The sequence below is a fragment of the Brachyhypopomus gauderio genome, chromosome 3, assembly GCF_052324685.1.
Source record: "Brachyhypopomus gauderio isolate BG-103 chromosome 3, BGAUD_0.2, whole genome shotgun sequence".
Lineage (NCBI taxonomy): Eukaryota > Metazoa > Chordata > Actinopteri > Gymnotiformes > Hypopomidae > Brachyhypopomus > Brachyhypopomus gauderio.
The window spans coordinates 29297362-29315627 of record NC_135213.1 but is presented as its reverse complement, the minus strand read 5'-3'; the positions used below and the strand labels follow the sequence as shown (position 1 = coordinate 29315627).

Genomic DNA, 18266 nt, shown 5'->3' with positions numbered 1-18266 from the left:
CTAAATTCTTAACTTCACTAGATGCCAAAGCCAGAAATGATCTGTGAACAAAGTTTAAGTCGTGCATCACACCATGGAGACCATGACAATATGACATACCACAACTTGTCAGAATTGGCTCCTACCTGCCTCTGTGGAGGTATGTGTATGTGGAGGCCGAATTCAAAAATCTAAAACGTGGCCTCTTCAGGAACGAAAACCTGCCTACACACGTTCATCGTTTTGTGGGCAGACACCTAAATTACATTGAAGGGGAGATGCGGCTTTCCTCAGCCAAACACAACAAGCCAGACAGGGATGATGTTGGTTGCGACAAAGGCCTGGCAGTGGACACACCCAATCAGCCAACACTGGAAAACTGGAGGGGCCTGGCAGTACCCCCAAAAAAGAGGCCAACCTCCTATCTTATTCCACAGCCAGAGTGGCTATACACAGCTCCAAAGCAAACCAAAATTCAAATGGGACTTATGGAAATATGTGCAAGTCCATTAAGATTGGAAAAGCAACAGTAAGCCTGGACAACACGTGCGCATTTGACTCTTTCTGCTAATGTTCATGCTGCACTTTCTGCGACAGTGAAAACTTCAACAAGCACCTCACTGACAAGAGAAACACCCAGATATTTCAGCTGGTCACAACCATTGTGACAGATGGAGTACATTCTGAAGCCTACCGGCAGAGGGCAAGAATTTTGCACAACATCTTTGAGCACAACACATTAAGATCTGGAACACTGAAGATCAACGCAGCATGCAACATTGCCCAGATCATAACAAAAGCAATGGATCATTCCCCAAGTTTCATTACCAAGGCTCAGTGTGGGAACCCAGAATGCTCAAGAGCAATGGCCATCTTCAGAGCATGTCTCCTTGCACCCATAAACATACGGCACATAGAAACAGAGGGCATCAAGGGTCTTCAAGCAGCTCTTGAGGATGGAGTGCAGTTGCAGTATTCAATTTGCCAGCGACCTGCAAAAGCAGCACAATCAATTACTGACGAGGCCTGCAATGGTGTGGTCACCCACAGCCACACTGCTGGGGCAGCACTGTCCATTGAAGTTGCTGCAGAGAAGGATTATGTGCTGCAAGTCTTCCCCATCAACCTCACCTGCAATGAGCCCTTCATTCTAAGGGGTGTTGTAGCATTCCGTCTGGTGCCTTACTGGGCAGCCCTCGGGCATTACGTCGCCTACTGCCGGAGGCCGTTCTCAGGGTGGCAATGCTTTGACGACCTCTCCAAGGGGGTTTCCACTGTGCCTGACAAGCACACAATTACATCACGTGTTTTTTACACGAAAGAGTAGGTTGGGAAAACAAGCAGCAGATTTTAGTTAAATTACATTACACTACACTTAGCTGATGTTTTTTTTTTTATTCAAAGCCACTGAGTTATTTAGATACAATGTGGAATCCAAACTTGCAACCCTCTGACCTAAAGAAAAGTACATGTTCCATCAAATAACAAGACTTTCTACAGTAAAAATTGATTTAAGAAAAAAAATGTTGTATGACTTGTGTTTTCACTTATTAATGTTTTTGAGTGCCCATCAAATAAGATGCATTATTTCCTACCTCTGATTCATGTATTCAGAAAATGATTAGCACTTTGCAGAAGTGCAGATTCCTGCATGAGGGTTGTGTGTTTGTGTTTTTGCATCCCCACAGAAACAATGATTCACACAAAGATTCCTGTCATTCAATTTCATTATTGGAAGATCAATATTACTTATAAATGTCATAAATATTACCTCTTAAATCTCTCAACAGAAGCTTTGATGTCATCCAGAAACTGCCTTCTCTGTTACCCCTCACCTCCTGTCCGTTCTGTAGTCCAACATCATCCAGCCCATTCTGTTGTATAGCTATAGTTAAACATGTGAGAGGTGCGCTCGTGACGTTAAGCACAAACGTTAATTTCAACAGCACAAACGAGCACAAACGTAGCACAAACAAACGAGAGCAGTTTGGAGTGATTTGGACGTGGAGGGGGGGCTGGTGACGTCACGCGTATGAAAAAGATCCAGTTATAGCCTAATTTAAAAACCATAAAAGCACAAACGTTAATTTTCACAGCACAAACGAGCACAAACGTAGCACAAACGAACGAGACCAGTTTGGAGTGATTTAGACATGGAGGGGGGGCTGGTGACGTCACGCGTATGAAAAAGAATCGGTTATATTTAAAAAACCATAAAAGCACAAACATTAATTTCAACAGCACAAACGAGCACAAACGTAGCACAAACGAACGAGACCAGTTTGGAGTGATTTGGACGTGGAGGGGGGGGCTGGTGATGTCACGCGTGTGAAAAATTAAACGACTGTAACTTTACAAAGCAAGTGATTGAAGCGTTCATTTTAACAGCACAAACGAGCACAAACGTAGCACAAACGAATGAGACTACTTTGGAGAAATTTGGACGTGGAGGGGGGGCTGCGTGACGTCACCGGTCAGAAAATGCATTTTTAAATTACTCAAAAGCCTTAATAGCACAAACGAAAATATTTGCAGCACAAACGGGCACAAACCCAGCACAAACGAATTGCAGTGTTATTTCAGCATTTTGGGTATGAGGGGGGGCCAGCTTCACGCAGGTGGTTTTCGCTTAGCTTGTCTGTCTCATCTCAGAACCCTGATGCTGCTCTTTGAATTTTAAACAAAGAAAATGGAATTGATTAGGTGGTCTCATCACAATTGATACTATTTTTTCCATGAGAAGTCATGGTGTGGGAGAACCCACATGTCCGGTGTGGTTGAAATTCTGTAAACCTCAAATGGTGAGCACAATAAAAGTCAGAAGCAGTTGGGTAAGGTAATAAAGTAAAATTAATTTATTAAGCAAGTATGGATTAATCCAGAGTTCTCAGTTAACAGACATAAGAGTGTCGGCAAAAGAGAGCTAATTCCCTCCCCCCTGAGAGCCAATGTGACCACTTCCAAGTTGAGACTAGGAGACCAGCTGGCGTCTCTAGCAAGGTCAGTTTAGGAACATCATATTCTGGGAATGGGCCGAGGCCGTCCAGGGGAAAAACAATACAATTCTAAGGCCTTCTGAGCCATACCAGACACTGAATGGCTTCAGTGCCCTACTTACATGATTAACACATATGTAACCCAGATGATTTTGAGTTTCAACATTATTGTTGTCCACACGTATTGTTATTTGTTGTTATTTGGGAATGTGGGACGGTTGATTTATTTGTGAATCGTTTTAAGTGTTTTTATGCTGTAATGTTTGGCTATTATTCAACGGGATTGCTGAGCTGGTCTATGACGGAGGAGAGTGATGGAGACGGGGGAGAACGAGAGGCCAAGCGGTTTTGAACCCTGTGGTAGGTTTTAGGTAGCGAGTTTTCAGAGAAGTGGTTAACGGACAGTTATACCACCTGGGACACTCTTGAGATCATCGCTTTTGGAATACAGATAGTTTTCTTAGATGGCTGTGTGAACCTTGTGGAAACAACTGCTAATGAGGAACTGCATTCCCCTGCCTGGACAGTCATCAGTTGTAAGCACGTCACATTGGGCCTAGTTGACATCCGTCAGGTCCATACGACACTTTTCCTAGCCCCAAAGGACCCGGTTTCCCTAACTTACAGTGAGTGCACCATTAATGGGTCCCATATTGCTTACGTTTAGTAAGTGAAGTGGCTGTAAAGTTTTTTAGCCTCGACGCACACAAGCAATGGTTCAGGCCTGCTACATTTGTTTTTGCTTATAACGGTCCTTAGTGTCCTTAGTATGTTAACTAGGCAATGGGTAATGAATTATCATCATAGTTTTTCATTAATTACTCTTCACTGTAATAAATGACTGTTAGTTCATGTGTAAGTATATAATAAGTAGTCTTCATCTATTTTGGTAATTATTGACTTAATTGGATCTTCGTTGCTTAAGTACTCAAGTAACCTCAGAATAAGTAATCAAACATAAGTTGTCCGTCAAGTACTCCTCATTGTAATGACCTGTAATGCTTTTGAAAGTGTTATAATGTAGTATTTAAACTAACATAGACAATTGTAATACTAACATGTTTAATGTTTTCTTAAATACTTTGCATGTGTTTACATTAAGGAACCGTATTGTAAAGTGTTACCAATGTGTCTTGGTCTCATTTTTTTTTATATCGCTAAACCTGGCATTTTAACAGGGGTGTGTACACTTTTTATATACACTATAGATGATATAGATTTTTAAATAATGTCTGTCATTGTGTAAGATATTTCTAAGTTAATAGCAATCATTTGTCACAGTAGGCCGGTCTACCACCTCAGAGGATACACCCACTCCTACACATGCCACCTCCCATACACTTCCCCGCTCACATCACCCACCTACTGATCATCAAGCACACCTGTCCCTCATTTCTCTCATCCCTTAAATGCCTGCAGGTCCCGCCATTCAGTGCTGTGCATTCCTTGAGCCAAGCCTGAGTGAGCCAGCGAGTTGACCAGACTAAATTCATCATCGCCTTCTCCTCATCCCAGTGAGTATTGTGACTCTTGCCCTTTTGCACCTATAGTAGTTATTTAGCGCCTCGCACGTTTTCCTTTTGTCCGTGTTGTGCTGAGCATGCCTCTCATTTGAATATGGATAAAGTGTTCACTGCCCAACCCTTGGGTCTTGTTGCTTCTGTCACTTTGTCACATTCTTGTACTGCATATACTCATGGTGAATAACTTTCAAGTCCAAAACTAAACCACCTTAGATGTGTGTGCAGAGCTCAGCTTAATTTGTGTTAAAAAATAATGTATTACAGCAGCAAAAGCTACCATCACATACAAAATAATAACAAAAAGGAACGTGAACTAATGGTATATTTTTATAGAGATATTTAACATTTTGTACAATAAGAAATGCTAAAGACAGATTTATTTTCATAATTTAAAAGAATCAGTACAGGATAGATGATTACATTCAAATTTCCACTAATAAGAATATGCTTTTGCCCATAACAACTACCTTATTTTAAAAACTAATTGTTATTTAATCTTCATAAAAAATTACTTTCAAATTAAGCACAAAACTTTGATTAAACATAATAGTAATAACAGAAGTAACCAAAATGTAAATTTCAATAGAGCCCTGTTACCAAAGAGGCAATTTTATCCATAGGTGAACTCAGAAGCTCATGCTAATAGAAGCTTTGTCATGGAAGTCCAGAGATCGACGTCGTCTTCTGTCAGAATATTCACATGACTGTGAGGGAGGAAATTTAACAGAGGAGTTAAGTCAGGGAGGAAGAAGAAAATGCATATTATGTTGTTCATTATCCTACTTCAGCTGTTCATCCCGACCTGACTGCATGCATCCCTTGAATACCAAAATTTCTTCCTGAACTGGTTTACTGCGATATTAGCCAGTGTCTGGCTGAGAACTCACCGGGCGACAGTCCCCATCTTCCACAAGGCACAGATGAACGTTGCAGTGCAGGAAGATGGTAGGAGACTTGTTTGTGAAGGTGAACATCCTGAAGGCAAAGCGGCCTGACATGGAGACGCCATTCTGCAGCACCTGCACAGTGCCATCCTCTACGTTGGGACACCTGGAAAGAGAAGAAGGAAGAATTAAAGGGGGGTGAAGATGAATAGAGGAAGGAAACAGAAGACGGAAGTTAAGTTCATGAAGTTCAGAATGAGTGAAGTTAGCATTACAGTATAATTTCCTTGGTTCACTTTTCTACAATTTCTGAGTACCTTTCAAAATGCTCTGCAATACTGGACAGAATAGAATTTGTTTTGCATTAGACAGAGTGATGTAGCATGGACTACATATGCTGTGAAATTGTGTGTTGTAGTAAAATCATCTCTTTCTGGAACCCATAGTGCTGTTATTTATAATGTGAGTATAGGTTCTGATGTTTGTCTTATTCTTGGGGATGCATTTCCAGATCGTTTATCTTACTCATTATTGATTAGATCCCAGTAGACGTAGTAGTCCATGTCATTGACAGGAGTGGCCCAGCATCTGTCCAGCACAACGGCGATGTCGTCACTGTCAAATCCAACCACATCCACACCTACAAAGATCTGCTGATTCACATCAATTATAACATCTCCAGAGTATGGGGTGTTAAATGAGGCATCAGGATAGGGAACCATGATGATCTGGTATGAGCCATCGGTCTTCAGGTCCTTGTATATCACACTTTAGGGGGAAAAAAGAGGAAGAGAGAAGAACACTGGGCTGTCAAAAGAGAAAATGTCTATTGGCTCATGTGAAGACGGGGTGCTGGTTCTGGAAGTAGTTCTACCTTGGTCCGGCTTTGATGGACATGGGCATGGTGATGCTCTCGATGAGTGGATACACGCAAGAAAACTCAAAGGACATCCAGCTGTCACGACTGATTACGGACTTGTCCCCACTTTCTGACTTTTCCACAATGTGGTTCTCATAAACTAAGTGTGTTTTATTATTCTAGGAAACAGATTCATATTTAGAACATAACACCTAAATAGTTTCCTGCAGAAAGCTTAAATCTTGTAAACATGACTTCTTTGTTAGACATCTTCTTGCTTAGGGTTAGTGCTAGGTCATTTTATACTGACAAATAAAAATTAAATAAATAATTTAAATAACAAATAAATATTTATTTTCAAAGAAATTGCATTGTATCCTACCCAAAGAACTGTGCCACAACTGTTATCATCATCGTCGAATTGGAATGTCACCCTGTCTCCCTCTTCCACCCCACTGCAGGAGTTATCTTGTAAGGAGAGAGACTCTGCAGTAAATCCAGCTTCAAACAGCTGACAGCGGGATAAAGACACTGTCCCAGAACTGCCTGAACATGTTTCAATGGCATCTGAGAAGAGCAGAGGAAAGAGTTGGAGAAAGTGACTCTTGTTACTGTTAGTAATTTTTGCATGACTTTCAGTTTGTGGGTATGTTAGAAATATTTAAACACTGGGAATACTGGTTGAGTTGAAAGATTTATCATTAATCTAACAATTCACTGGCAGCCTGTGATGCTTTTGGTGAAGCTTTGAGACCTCTGGTTACAGCTGTGATCACTGTCATTTAAAATCATTAGCATTAATAATGTAAAATAAACTGTAACACTATATATTTAAAATAGCGATAGTGAGCCAGGCCCAGTGGGCAAGGGAGACACCCACTCCTACACACACACACGTCCCCGTATCTGAATCTGTATCTTAACTCTTACAGAAGGTATTTTGGGACAAACATAAATGCAAAAAAGAGAGAATTTATAAAGATGTACCGAAAGTGTCAGGGTTGGTTCTTGGGTTGTCTTCTGAACAGGCACAGCCATAAATCCCTGTTCTCTCTTTGCACACCTCACCCTCAACACACTGCAGAACTTCACAGATATCTAAAAAGAGGAAAGGAGAAAACACAGCCATTCCCTAAAAACTATGATCCTCCAGCTGATTGTCACATTTTGTTAAGTTTAAATTTTAGTGTTGTGAATGCTGAACCAGCCTTTTATTCAAGTTTAGTGGCCAAGACCGTATAAAGTTTGACCGCAGGAACTTTGCCTTTCTAATTTTCTAATCATTATACTGCACTAACTAAGCAGATATTCTGCCTATGACTGTAATCAATCATGTGTAGCAGAGACACCACTGCCCCAGTGCACACACTGCTGCCCACTACTTGGAGCACTGAGGGACTTTCAAAATGTATCTCACTAGAGAAAAACCTAATGTTTTGGATCTGGGTTTAACATGTAATTACGTGGATTATAGAGTTACAGGTTGGTCTCTGCTGCATTGCCGAGCTTCCCTGAACCTCTCAGATCCTCAAGGTCTTGTCTGCTGGAGATGCCTCCAACCATACCTACACCTCCCACTCTCAGGAAGGAGGCTTTTCTGTGCCACAATCTCTAAACTAACATATTGCATCTCACTGTGTCTGCAGTGTCTCTAATATCCCTCAAAGCCTACATTACTTCACACTTTATAATAAATAACAAACATATCGAATAGGAACTCTCCTATTCACATCCCTGCCTTGTAAAAATACATCAAAAATATATTTACCCTGAAAAGAGACTTGAAAAGCCCAGCGACCTGGAAATCCAACATTACTTCCTAAAGACAGATCACTGGAGACATTTACTTGAAGTCTGTCAAAGTCATCAATGTCGTTGAATGCAAAGCCAGCCTACATAGATAATATTTGAAATAGACAGACCCCAACAAATATGGTATGTGAATCTAATCCAACACTGAATGATCTTGACATTTAGAATCAGCTAAAATGTATAGGAACATTGTCTTCTCACCAGCCAGAAGCTCTGAAGATCAGGAAAGTTCTTGTAGTTCATCAGGACAAATGAGCGTCCATATTTGTCACTAATCAAGACCACTTGGAATGATACAACCTTAAGAAGAAGTAAAGGTTGTAAGTTTTGCACTTTGGGATCGGTTACTGAATTTGAAGAACAGACTCTTACCAATGCATTCTCATTTTCAAGTGGCGTGTTCAGCCATGTGGCAACGAAGACCCAGGCAGCTTCTTCAAAGTCAGCATCTTGGAACGCCAGATTAACAGCATCTGTAGCTACTTCTATGAGAGGTCCATCTGTGGCTTGTTCATAGTAAACCTCTCCCCCTTCATCATTTTCAATGTCAGCCCAGAATGGAGCAATCATGTCCATTCCAATGTGTGCATTAGGATACAATTCGTCAGAAGGATTGGAGAATGTCACAAAGCCATTCATGTTCAGCTAAAAGATTAGAATTAGGATTAGAAAGTTAAGAAAACAGGGAAATGTTGTGAAAGGACACAAAAAGTGTAACAGGACACAGTATAGTAATAGACTGCATCTTTAAATAGAGGACGCAGCATGGTAACAGACTGCATCTCTAAATGATATATTTCAGAACTTACATAAAATTGTGAGTGATTTCTTCCATTGTACGTAAATGGAAAGTCCAGATCGATGAGTACAGATGCTCCATCATAAGGGAAATTGCCACCATGAGCTTCAGGTCCAATGGGGAAAAATATCACTGAGAAAAAAACAAATGTGATCATATTGACTGTGTGGATTTGTTTTGTTTTGTTTTTCCTAATGTCTGTCTATGTTTATCGTTCTCTTGTCCTCTTCTGCTCTCTGTAATTGTTTTTTTTCTGTTGTGCCTCTTTGTTCTCCCTGTTAATCTATTTTTGATCATCAGTCTCTCTTCTGTTCCTATGTCTGCTTCTGGTTCTCGGTCTCCAGAGACTGTTTGTGTTTCTAGGCCTTCAGTCCCTGTTTCTCTTCCTGTTGGTTGTTCTCCTGTATGTTCTCTTCCATGTTCTCTTTGTGCACCTGGTTCTGTTCCTGCGTCTGTTTGCTCTGCTTAAGCCTCAGTTCTGTTTGGTTCTGCTCTGTTTGCCTCAGTTTATCTTTCTGTCTGTGCCTAGTCTTGTTTGTGTTCCCATCTGTGTCTACATTTGTTACTGTTCTTTATTTGTTATTTTTATGTTTTGTTTAATGGTTCCCATTACAGGTTTGTCTTCATACTCAATATTTACATTATATATTATGAAAACGTAACCCAATTTTTCATGCAAAACTATTTGAAAATAGACAAAAAGGAGAAAGACAACCTTGATATTTTATTGTGAAGTAATTCTAATTGCCAATGCTGCTGTTGGGTACTGATGCTAATAATTCAGCTTTAATGTGTTCAATGTGTACTGTTTACTGCAACTGTAGCCATCATTACTGAATCATGGCTTTAGTAATCAGTGTAAAATGAAGACTTACCATTAGGTTCATTCTGTACACTGAAAAACCACAAACCAGGGCATCCAATATTACTTGTTAAAGAAAGGTCAATTGAGTCTTGTACTGGGAGTTCCATGAAATTGGTGTTATTCTCCACAGCAAAGCCAGCCTACAAACATGACATTTAAACAACAGGAATATCCAAATGAATTTCCCATGACACATGTGCAGCACAAATCAGATATACTCAACAAATACATTTGACTGCATCTACTTGACATAAAGTCAACAAAAGTATATATGAACATTGTTTTCTCACCAGCCAGTTGTATTTCTGAATAGGAGGAATGCCGTAATAGAGCATTATGACGTAAGAGTTTCCATCATCATCATTGACTAGGGCTACTTGGAATGACACGTTCTTAAAGAGAAAGAAGAGGTTTAAAATCATGCACTTCACAATCAGAGACTGAATGATGATGAGAGACTCTTACTTCTGACTCAAGCTCAAGTGGAGTGTGGAACCAAGAGGCAAAGAAGACCCAGGTGACCGTGGAGTTATACTCTCTGAGTGACTGATGAATAAATTCTGTAGCTAACGATGTTACAGAAGAATTGCTTCCTTGATAATACCAAACATCGCCTCCTTCATTACTTTCAATGTCGGCCCACAGTGGGAAAATTCCATCTTTCGCAACATTAGCATCAGGGTAGAGCTCATCAGCCGGTGGAAAGAATGACACAAAGCCATTCATGTCGAGCTGAGAGAGAGAGATGAGTAAATTAAACTAATGAGTTATTTTAACCCAAGCAGTTATGAATATTATAAACACAGTTCATAAACTGACATTCAGCAGACATTGCTGAAGCTTGATTTTCTGAGAAATGTAATTCAACACTTTTTAAATCTAATTTTAAAAATATTGTTTTGCTTAATTATTGAGATGAAAGAAATTTCCTTCTGTTGTGATTAAAATCCTTCATTCTTGAATTATGTACAACAAAAACCGTTTCAGAACATTTTATATGACTTCCTTGCATTGGTCAGATTTTGGTTTATTTGCGCTTTGCACATCCTGTTTCACTGGCGTAAAAGACAGTTGTAACATACTGTGAAGCATTTATTCATCTATCATAATGAAAAAAGTCAGGAAACAACCAAATTAATCACTGTTAATCAGACAGTGGATATAAAATGGCTAAACCCATCTCTAATATCAGGGCTATAGAGTAAAGCTGTTATACTTCTAGGTAATTGGAGTCTGTTATTGGATGTTCTATAAAAATTATGATCTGAAGCCCCAGACCAAAACAATTATGATGATGTTGTGAAAATGACTCAGTGATCGAAACCTAATAAGCTATTTCAACCCCCAAACTTGTTCACCTTTGAACCTTAATGCTAGAATGTAGACAATAGGGTTGTGTCACATCGATCGGTGCGGGATCGGTCTACTTACGTAAAGTTTTGAGTAACTTCTTCCAGCATACACAAATGGCTGGTCAAGTTCAATTGGATCAGATCCTCCATCATAAGCAAAAGGATTGTCTACGACAATAGGTCCTGAAAGAAAAAAATAAAAGTTTTTTTTTGTTTATCTTTACTTTTTACACAAATATTAGTGACAATGAAATTTATGGAGCCCTCCATGAGTACTGAAAAAGTCAACATTTGTATTGTTTGGATTAAAGATGAATAATGTACAAAACAAATTCCTGACGTGTTACTGTATACAAGAGATGCTTAATTTAAAGCACATTGTTTTTCATATTTATTTTAATATCCGGTCCCATCACAATGAGACCAGATGAGCTTGTGATTTGGTCTTATTACATGCATTATGTGCACTGTTATTCAACAATAAAACTTACAAATAAAGCTTAAAAATAGTATAAAAATTGAAAAGCCAACCTTAACTGTGATTGTAGTATTAGTGAACCCTCTGAATTCAGTATAATTTTTAAATGATGCATGTTTACCTGGTAGACGTCTTTGTGCCACTCCATCTAATATAGGAGAGAACCAATGAATGATCAACCAATGACTCATATTCTTAGAAATAAATCTATATATCTATATCTATATATCTTCTTCATAATTATACCACTATATATCTCCTTATAAATACATCAGTATATATCATCTTATAAATACACCAGTATATATCTCCTTATAAATAAATACACCTGTCATGGTACAGCGGCCCCCTACCGGTCGCCTCTGTCCACAGCGGCAGTTGTCGTTGTTGTCGTGGTTGTTGTGTACGTCCCTCAGGTGGGCAGAGCCCGCTATCCGTCGCACCTGAGGGTCGTTTGTTTGCCTATATATGTCTTGTCTTTGTACCAGTTGACCACTGGTCATTATATCCTTCATTTGGATCAGTTCACGGGTTTTTGGTTTGCGCTCTATTTCAATTAAACCATACTTTTCCCCTGAGACTTGGCGTGATCGCTTCCATTTTATTTCGCTCACCCTGCCCGTCACAGAATGACCAGCCGCTTTCGGAAGCCGCCAGTCTCCTTTTCTTTCTCCTTCGTTCGTGGTCAAGTCTCATGGTAAGGGTTTGTCTGCATGGTGTTAGTGTTAGTGAGTTCCGCCATGCTTATGTGTTGTGTGTGTGTGTGTGTATGTGTGGCACGGCGAGGACCAGGGCGTCTTCCCTGGGAAAACTCTTCTTATTATGTGGTTGCAGATTGTTATGTGTATACGGGTGAACGGACCAGAGGATCAGTGTGCGTGCTCGTTGTTACATGTTAAGTGTTTTGTGTGTGTGACGTGTCGTCTCGCTCCCCGTGTGTCTTATGTTTTATGTGAGGAGTGACTGCGAACTTGAGCGGTGCGTCACTATTGTTTATATGTAGAGCACACATGTGTGGGTCCCATTCATTTGCTGTTTGCACACAATTTTTTGTTTGTCTAGTCTTTGCGTGTGTGTTTTGTCCAAGCGTGTTTGTGCAATGTTAGATGTAATTTCACGCATGCTCCTCCCCTTAAATGTGTGTTTGGGGGGGGACCGGCTGTGGTCACGGGGAGTGGCACGGAGGGCGTCGCTCCTGACAGAGGCCCTGACCAGGTAAGTGGGGGGTTCTCCTAATTTGGAGGAGACCCTTCCCCCATTGTAGGGGGGATCAGGGTAGTGCGCGTTTGTGTTTTGTGTTGGTGTGTGTGTGTGTGTGTTGTTTATGTGCAGGTGCTTCTCCCTGGTGGTGGATCGTGGTGTTCCTGGACATTGTGAGGGGTCTCCACCTGGCAGGAGCCCCCTTATGTTGTGGGGTGACCGGAGCCCGGTCATAAAGAGCCCCTGCCTAGAGGGCTGGGGCCCCCGGATGTTTGGGGACCATGGGGTTCCGGTCTGAAGAGCTCCTGCTGAAGATGGAGATCCTCCCTCCTGCTCGGGGTGACCAGGAGGCCCTTGGGGGCTGTTCCCCAGCCCGCGATAGGGGTGCTCTGGGCCTCGGTCTCTAGCGCTTCTGGGTTGGGTGGAGGAGTCCACTTCGTAAAGGGAGGCCCCGGCTGGGGCTGACTCCCCAGGAGGCTGGGGTGACCCCTAGCAGAAGGCAGGGGTCAGCTCCGGGAGGAGGCAGGTCCAGGAGGTGATGTAGCCACGCCCCAGAGAGGTAACCTGCACACACATACACCTTGGACGGATAAGGAGCCGAAGCTCCTCGTCCTCACACTAAGTGGGGCTAAGCAGCCGAGTGCCGGTTAGGGTGTGAGGGCCATGTGACCGACCAGGCGTGGTTTTGTGTTGTTAACGTCCCAGTCGGTCCAGGGTCCCGCCCAGGGAGGTGAGCTAACCTATGTTTTTGTCTTCTGTGTTTTAGCTCCTGGACTGCAGTGGATGTGTCCCTGCCTTGTCCCTGCCTTCCTGCTCCTTCATGTTTTCTGTGCTGCCGCTGTGTGCCACACACCCAGTGGAGGGGAGTGAGGATTGGTGGGGGGGTCTGTCACGGTACAACGGCCCCCTACCGGTCGCCTCTGTCCACAGTGGCAGTTGTCGTTGTTGTCGTGGTTGTTGTGTACGTCCTTCAGGTGGGCAGAGCCCGTGATCCGTCGCACCTGAGGGTCGTTTGTTTGCCTATATATATCTTGTCTTTGTACCAGTTGACCGCTGGTCATTATATCCTTAATTTGGATCAGTTCACGGGTTTTGTATATATCTTATAAATACACCAGTAGAGAGTTTCTTATAAATGCATCAGTATATATCAAATACATCAGTATATATTTTTTTATAAATACACCAGTATATATCTTGAAGACCCAATAACTCAGATCTTGATTTATTTGAGATGTAAATAATGCTTGTTCACAGTGCTCCTGGAGAGAATTTTACAGTTTACAGGCTTCAAATCTTTTTCAAACTGAATACTTTCTCTCACTAAACACTCTTAACAGATGGGTAAACCTCTAACAGAATGTTATAAAAGTTCAAATGTGGAGAAGGAATTCAAAGTAACTCTCAGTGTACTCAGGCTCAGCAGTAATACATGGAGAACACTCTGAAATGGCTCTTCTACATTCATTATTCATATTCACCTTCTCATTAATAATCAAAATCAAAATGTTGATCTCACCTCTATACATACAATTTTTAAAATGTATTTTAGGTAATGTTTAATTAAAAGCAAATACTGGTTTATATTTATTTTAATATCTGGTCCCATCACAATGAGACAGATTTTGTAATTTGGTTTTATTATGTTTTTTTTATTTGAAAAGCCAACCTTAACTGTACTGTGATTGTAGTATTAGTGAACCCTCTGAATTCAGTATAATTTTTAAATGATGCACGTTTACCTGGTTGATGTCTGTGTGCCCCTCTACCTAATATAAGAGAGAACCAATGAACGATCAACCAATGACTCATATTCTTAGAAACAAATCTATATATCTATATATCTATATCTATAATCTATATATCTTCCTATAATTACCTCACTATATATTTTCCCTTATTATTACACCACTATATATCTCCTGATAAATACATCACTATATATATATCCTTATAAATACATCACTATATATCTCCTTATCAATACACCAGTATATATATTTTAATAAATACACCAGTATATATCTCCTCATAAATAAACCAGTATAGATTTTCATATAAATACACCAGTATAGATGCATCAGTGTACCGGTATATAAAAAATATATCAGTATATATTTTCTTATAAATACATCAGTATATATCTCCTTATAAATACACTTGTATATATTTGATGCACGTTTACCTGGTGGACGTCTGTGTGCCCCTCTACCTAATATAAGAGAGAACCAATGAATGATCAACCAATGACTCATATTCTTAAAAATGAGTCTATATATCTATATCTAAATCTATATATCTTCTTATAATTTCATCACTGCATATCTCTTTATAATTATATTATTATACATCTCCTTATAAATACACCAGTATATATCTCCTTATAAATACACCAGAATATGTTATCTTATAAATACATCAGTATATATCTTGAAGACGCAATAGAACAGATATTTAGTTATTTGAGATGTAAAAAATTCTTGTTTACAGTGGTCCTGGAGAGAATTTTACAGTTTACAGGCTTTAAAAAGTTTTTAAACTGAATACTTTCTCTCACTGAACACTCTTAACAGATGGGTAAACCTCTATGTTATAAAAGTTCAAATGTGGGAATGAATTCAAAGTAACTCTCAGTGTACTCAGGCTCAGCAGTAATACATGGAGAACACTCTGAAATGGCTCTTCTACATTCATTAATTATTGATCATATTCACCTTCTCATTAATAATCAAAAATCAAAATGTTGATTTTTACACATACATTTGTTTATTTTATGTAATGTTTAATTTACAGTGTTTTCAGTGAGTTTGTGATTTGGTCTTATTACATACATGATATACACCGTTAATAAAAAATAAAACTTTTTTTTTTTTTAATTTAAAAAGCCAACCTTAACTATGATTGTTAAGATTAGATTGTTAACCCTCTGAAATCAGTATAATTTTTAAATGATGCATGTTTACCTGGTTGATATCCTTGTGCCACTCCACCTAATATAGAGGAGAGAACCAATGAATGATCAACCAATGACTCATTCTTATATTCTTAGAAATAAATCTATATACCTATATATCTTACATTCCATTCCATTCCATTATATATATAATGGAATGGAAATATATATATCTCCTTGTATATATATATATCTCCTTGTAATTACATCACTGTACACATTTCCTTAAAATTACACCAGTATCTATCTCCTTATCACGGACGTAATTTTGGGGGGGGACGGGGGGACATGTCCCCCCCACTTTTTCAAAAGCCGGCTTTGGTCCCCCCCAGTTTTTACGGTTAAAACCAAATATTTAAATAGCGACGAATCCATGCCCCCCCCACTTTTAAAATCAAAATTACGTCCATGCTCCTTATTAATACAAAAGCTTTTTTTCAAACTGAATACTGTCAAACACGTTTGTGGTTGTACTACAGAGTACGACCAGTAAGTGACAGTATTGTCTTGGTAATGAATGATGATTAAGATTAAAGCACAAATGAACTAAAAATGTGCTGTGTTGTGTTTGAAAAGCTGCTGAGAACACTGGTGTCATGTGGCCTGGAGTCTAATGATCACCAGACCTGTGATCCAGGTACAAAAATGCATTAATCTGGAGGTGACAATACATTTGCAGTTAGTTATGATTATAATAAATCATTATATAATAATAAATAAATAATTTATAAATGTGTGCTCATTTTTTGGACAAAGAAAATTCTGTCTATTTGCAAATGCAAGAGTCATGAAAATGAATCATATGTTGTTATCTCCATTGTTTCTGTGTTAATATACCCTCCAGTCCTTGGTGTTCAGTAGAAATTAAAAAGTCTGATCTGTACCAAAATGTATTGAGTTGCATCCTTGTAAACTCTGAAATTTAATTAAGCATAAAATTATGCCATGAAATATTATAATATATTGAGGCCAGTGCTTGACATGTGGATATTGCTATTATTAAGTTATTATTATTAAGTTATTAGAAAAGTATGTATCAAAACGAAAGGTGGGCACTAAAGAATGATTCTAGTTTTGTCTTATAACATCATTTCAGAATTTCAAAATTAAAGTATTTACACTGGGGTGGAATTTACCATAGCGTTTTTCTAGATTAACAGAATTCAAGTCTAGGTAGTCTAGTAGCAGCGACAATATTGTGAAAGAAATTTGAACACAGACTCTGCATCGTTGTTAGTGTCCACATTCCTTCTTTCAGTGCAGAACTTACAGGCAAAGAGCAGGACAGCCACACACAGCAGTAGTGGAGACCCCATCAGGTATCTAAAATCTACAACACAACAAAGTCTCAAAATAAGACTTAAATTAGCCCAGCAAATGTAGATATTTATTAGGAATGGAAACTCCACTAAACAATGCAGAGCAGATCACAAGAACTTTCTTTCTTCTAGTGTAATTTTTTGGTTTATTGCAAATGATAAGCATATGGTTTTATAATTCCACATCATCAAAAATTATATAATCTCATAATATTTGAGTATTTTGTTGTGTGTACAGCATAAACAGAAAAGAATCTTTAAACACAGAGATCTTTGTATTCAATGTGAGATTCTGACATTCAAAGGCAAATGAAATATAAAATAATACAAGCTCAAGACTTACCAAGCTGTACCTTTTGTTTCTGAGTGGAGAATCCTGATGAGAAGAGCAGTATGAGATCTATATATGTATATATATATACACTGTGACGTCAAACATATTTGAAATATGCAGTTATAAACGAGATGAACCTGATATGCTAGATTAAATCTCTTTTACGCTTCTCTTGAAAGCCTTCTCTCTCACCTACCAGAGTTTGTACATAGAACGTATGAAATCACAATGAGGTTTTACCTGTTTCACTCTATTTTTTTCACTGAATGTTATTATAATTTATGAACACTGCCTCTTCTGACACATCACAATGTCCTGTCATTTCTGTGACTAGAATATTTACTTGTCATGTAACACAAACACCTTGGGATTAATATTAAACGTCCACTCTGTGCATAGGACTGTATGCACACCGGTACTGTATGTTCACATGTAGTGTATGTGCACCTGTACTGTATGTACACCTGTGCTATATGTACACATTCACAGCCCCAAAGATATTTTAGCCTCTTAAATTGTATGTCTATGGTTATTTGTGCTTCTTGGCAAATGTCTAACTTGCAAAACACTAGGTAATGATATTGACTCCTGTAGTTTAGTAGTAGTCTGACTCAATGGTGTCTTGAATTCTGGACTATCCGTACTATTACCTAGGATGTATTCTGTGATCAGAAGCAAAGCACTTTGTAAGTCACTCTGGATAAGAGCGTCTGCTAAATGCCATAAATGTAAATGTAAATGTGACAGAGGTTGAGGGTCCACTTCAACAAAAGACACAGAGCTCAACAACTCACCACTCTCACACCAGGTGACCACATATGGATAAAGAACACAAAGGAGAAGGGGACGGAGATCAGCCAGGCAAATACACCAAGGTCATATGCAGTGGTGGACGAAGTACAGCAATTATGTA

The 18266-nt window shown here is 39.3% G+C and overlaps 1 protein-coding gene across 1 annotated transcript; it reads right to left on the bottom strand.

The window, feature by feature from the left end:
• Positions 1-4807: 4807 nt before the first annotated feature.
• LOC143511022 (uncharacterized) lies at positions 4808-17423 on the bottom strand. Its single transcript, XM_077000996.1, has 20 exons — positions 17363-17423; positions 16971-17030; positions 15711-15737; positions 14933-14959; positions 14490-14516; positions 11669-11695; positions 11149-11252; positions 10183-10449; positions 10008-10109; positions 9728-9857; positions 8863-8984; positions 8426-8698; positions 8255-8353; positions 8010-8133; positions 7229-7339; positions 6624-6808; positions 6257-6420; positions 5908-6150; positions 5386-5548; positions 4808-5202 (listed from the first exon to the last, which is right to left on the bottom strand). The coding sequence occupies exons 2-20, from the start codon at positions 17014-17016 to the stop codon at positions 5125-5127; spliced, it is 2319 nt and encodes a 772-aa protein (XP_076857111.1). The 5' UTR covers positions 17017-17030; positions 17363-17423; the 3' UTR covers positions 4808-5124.
• Between the last annotated feature and the right edge of the window lie 843 nt (positions 17424-18266).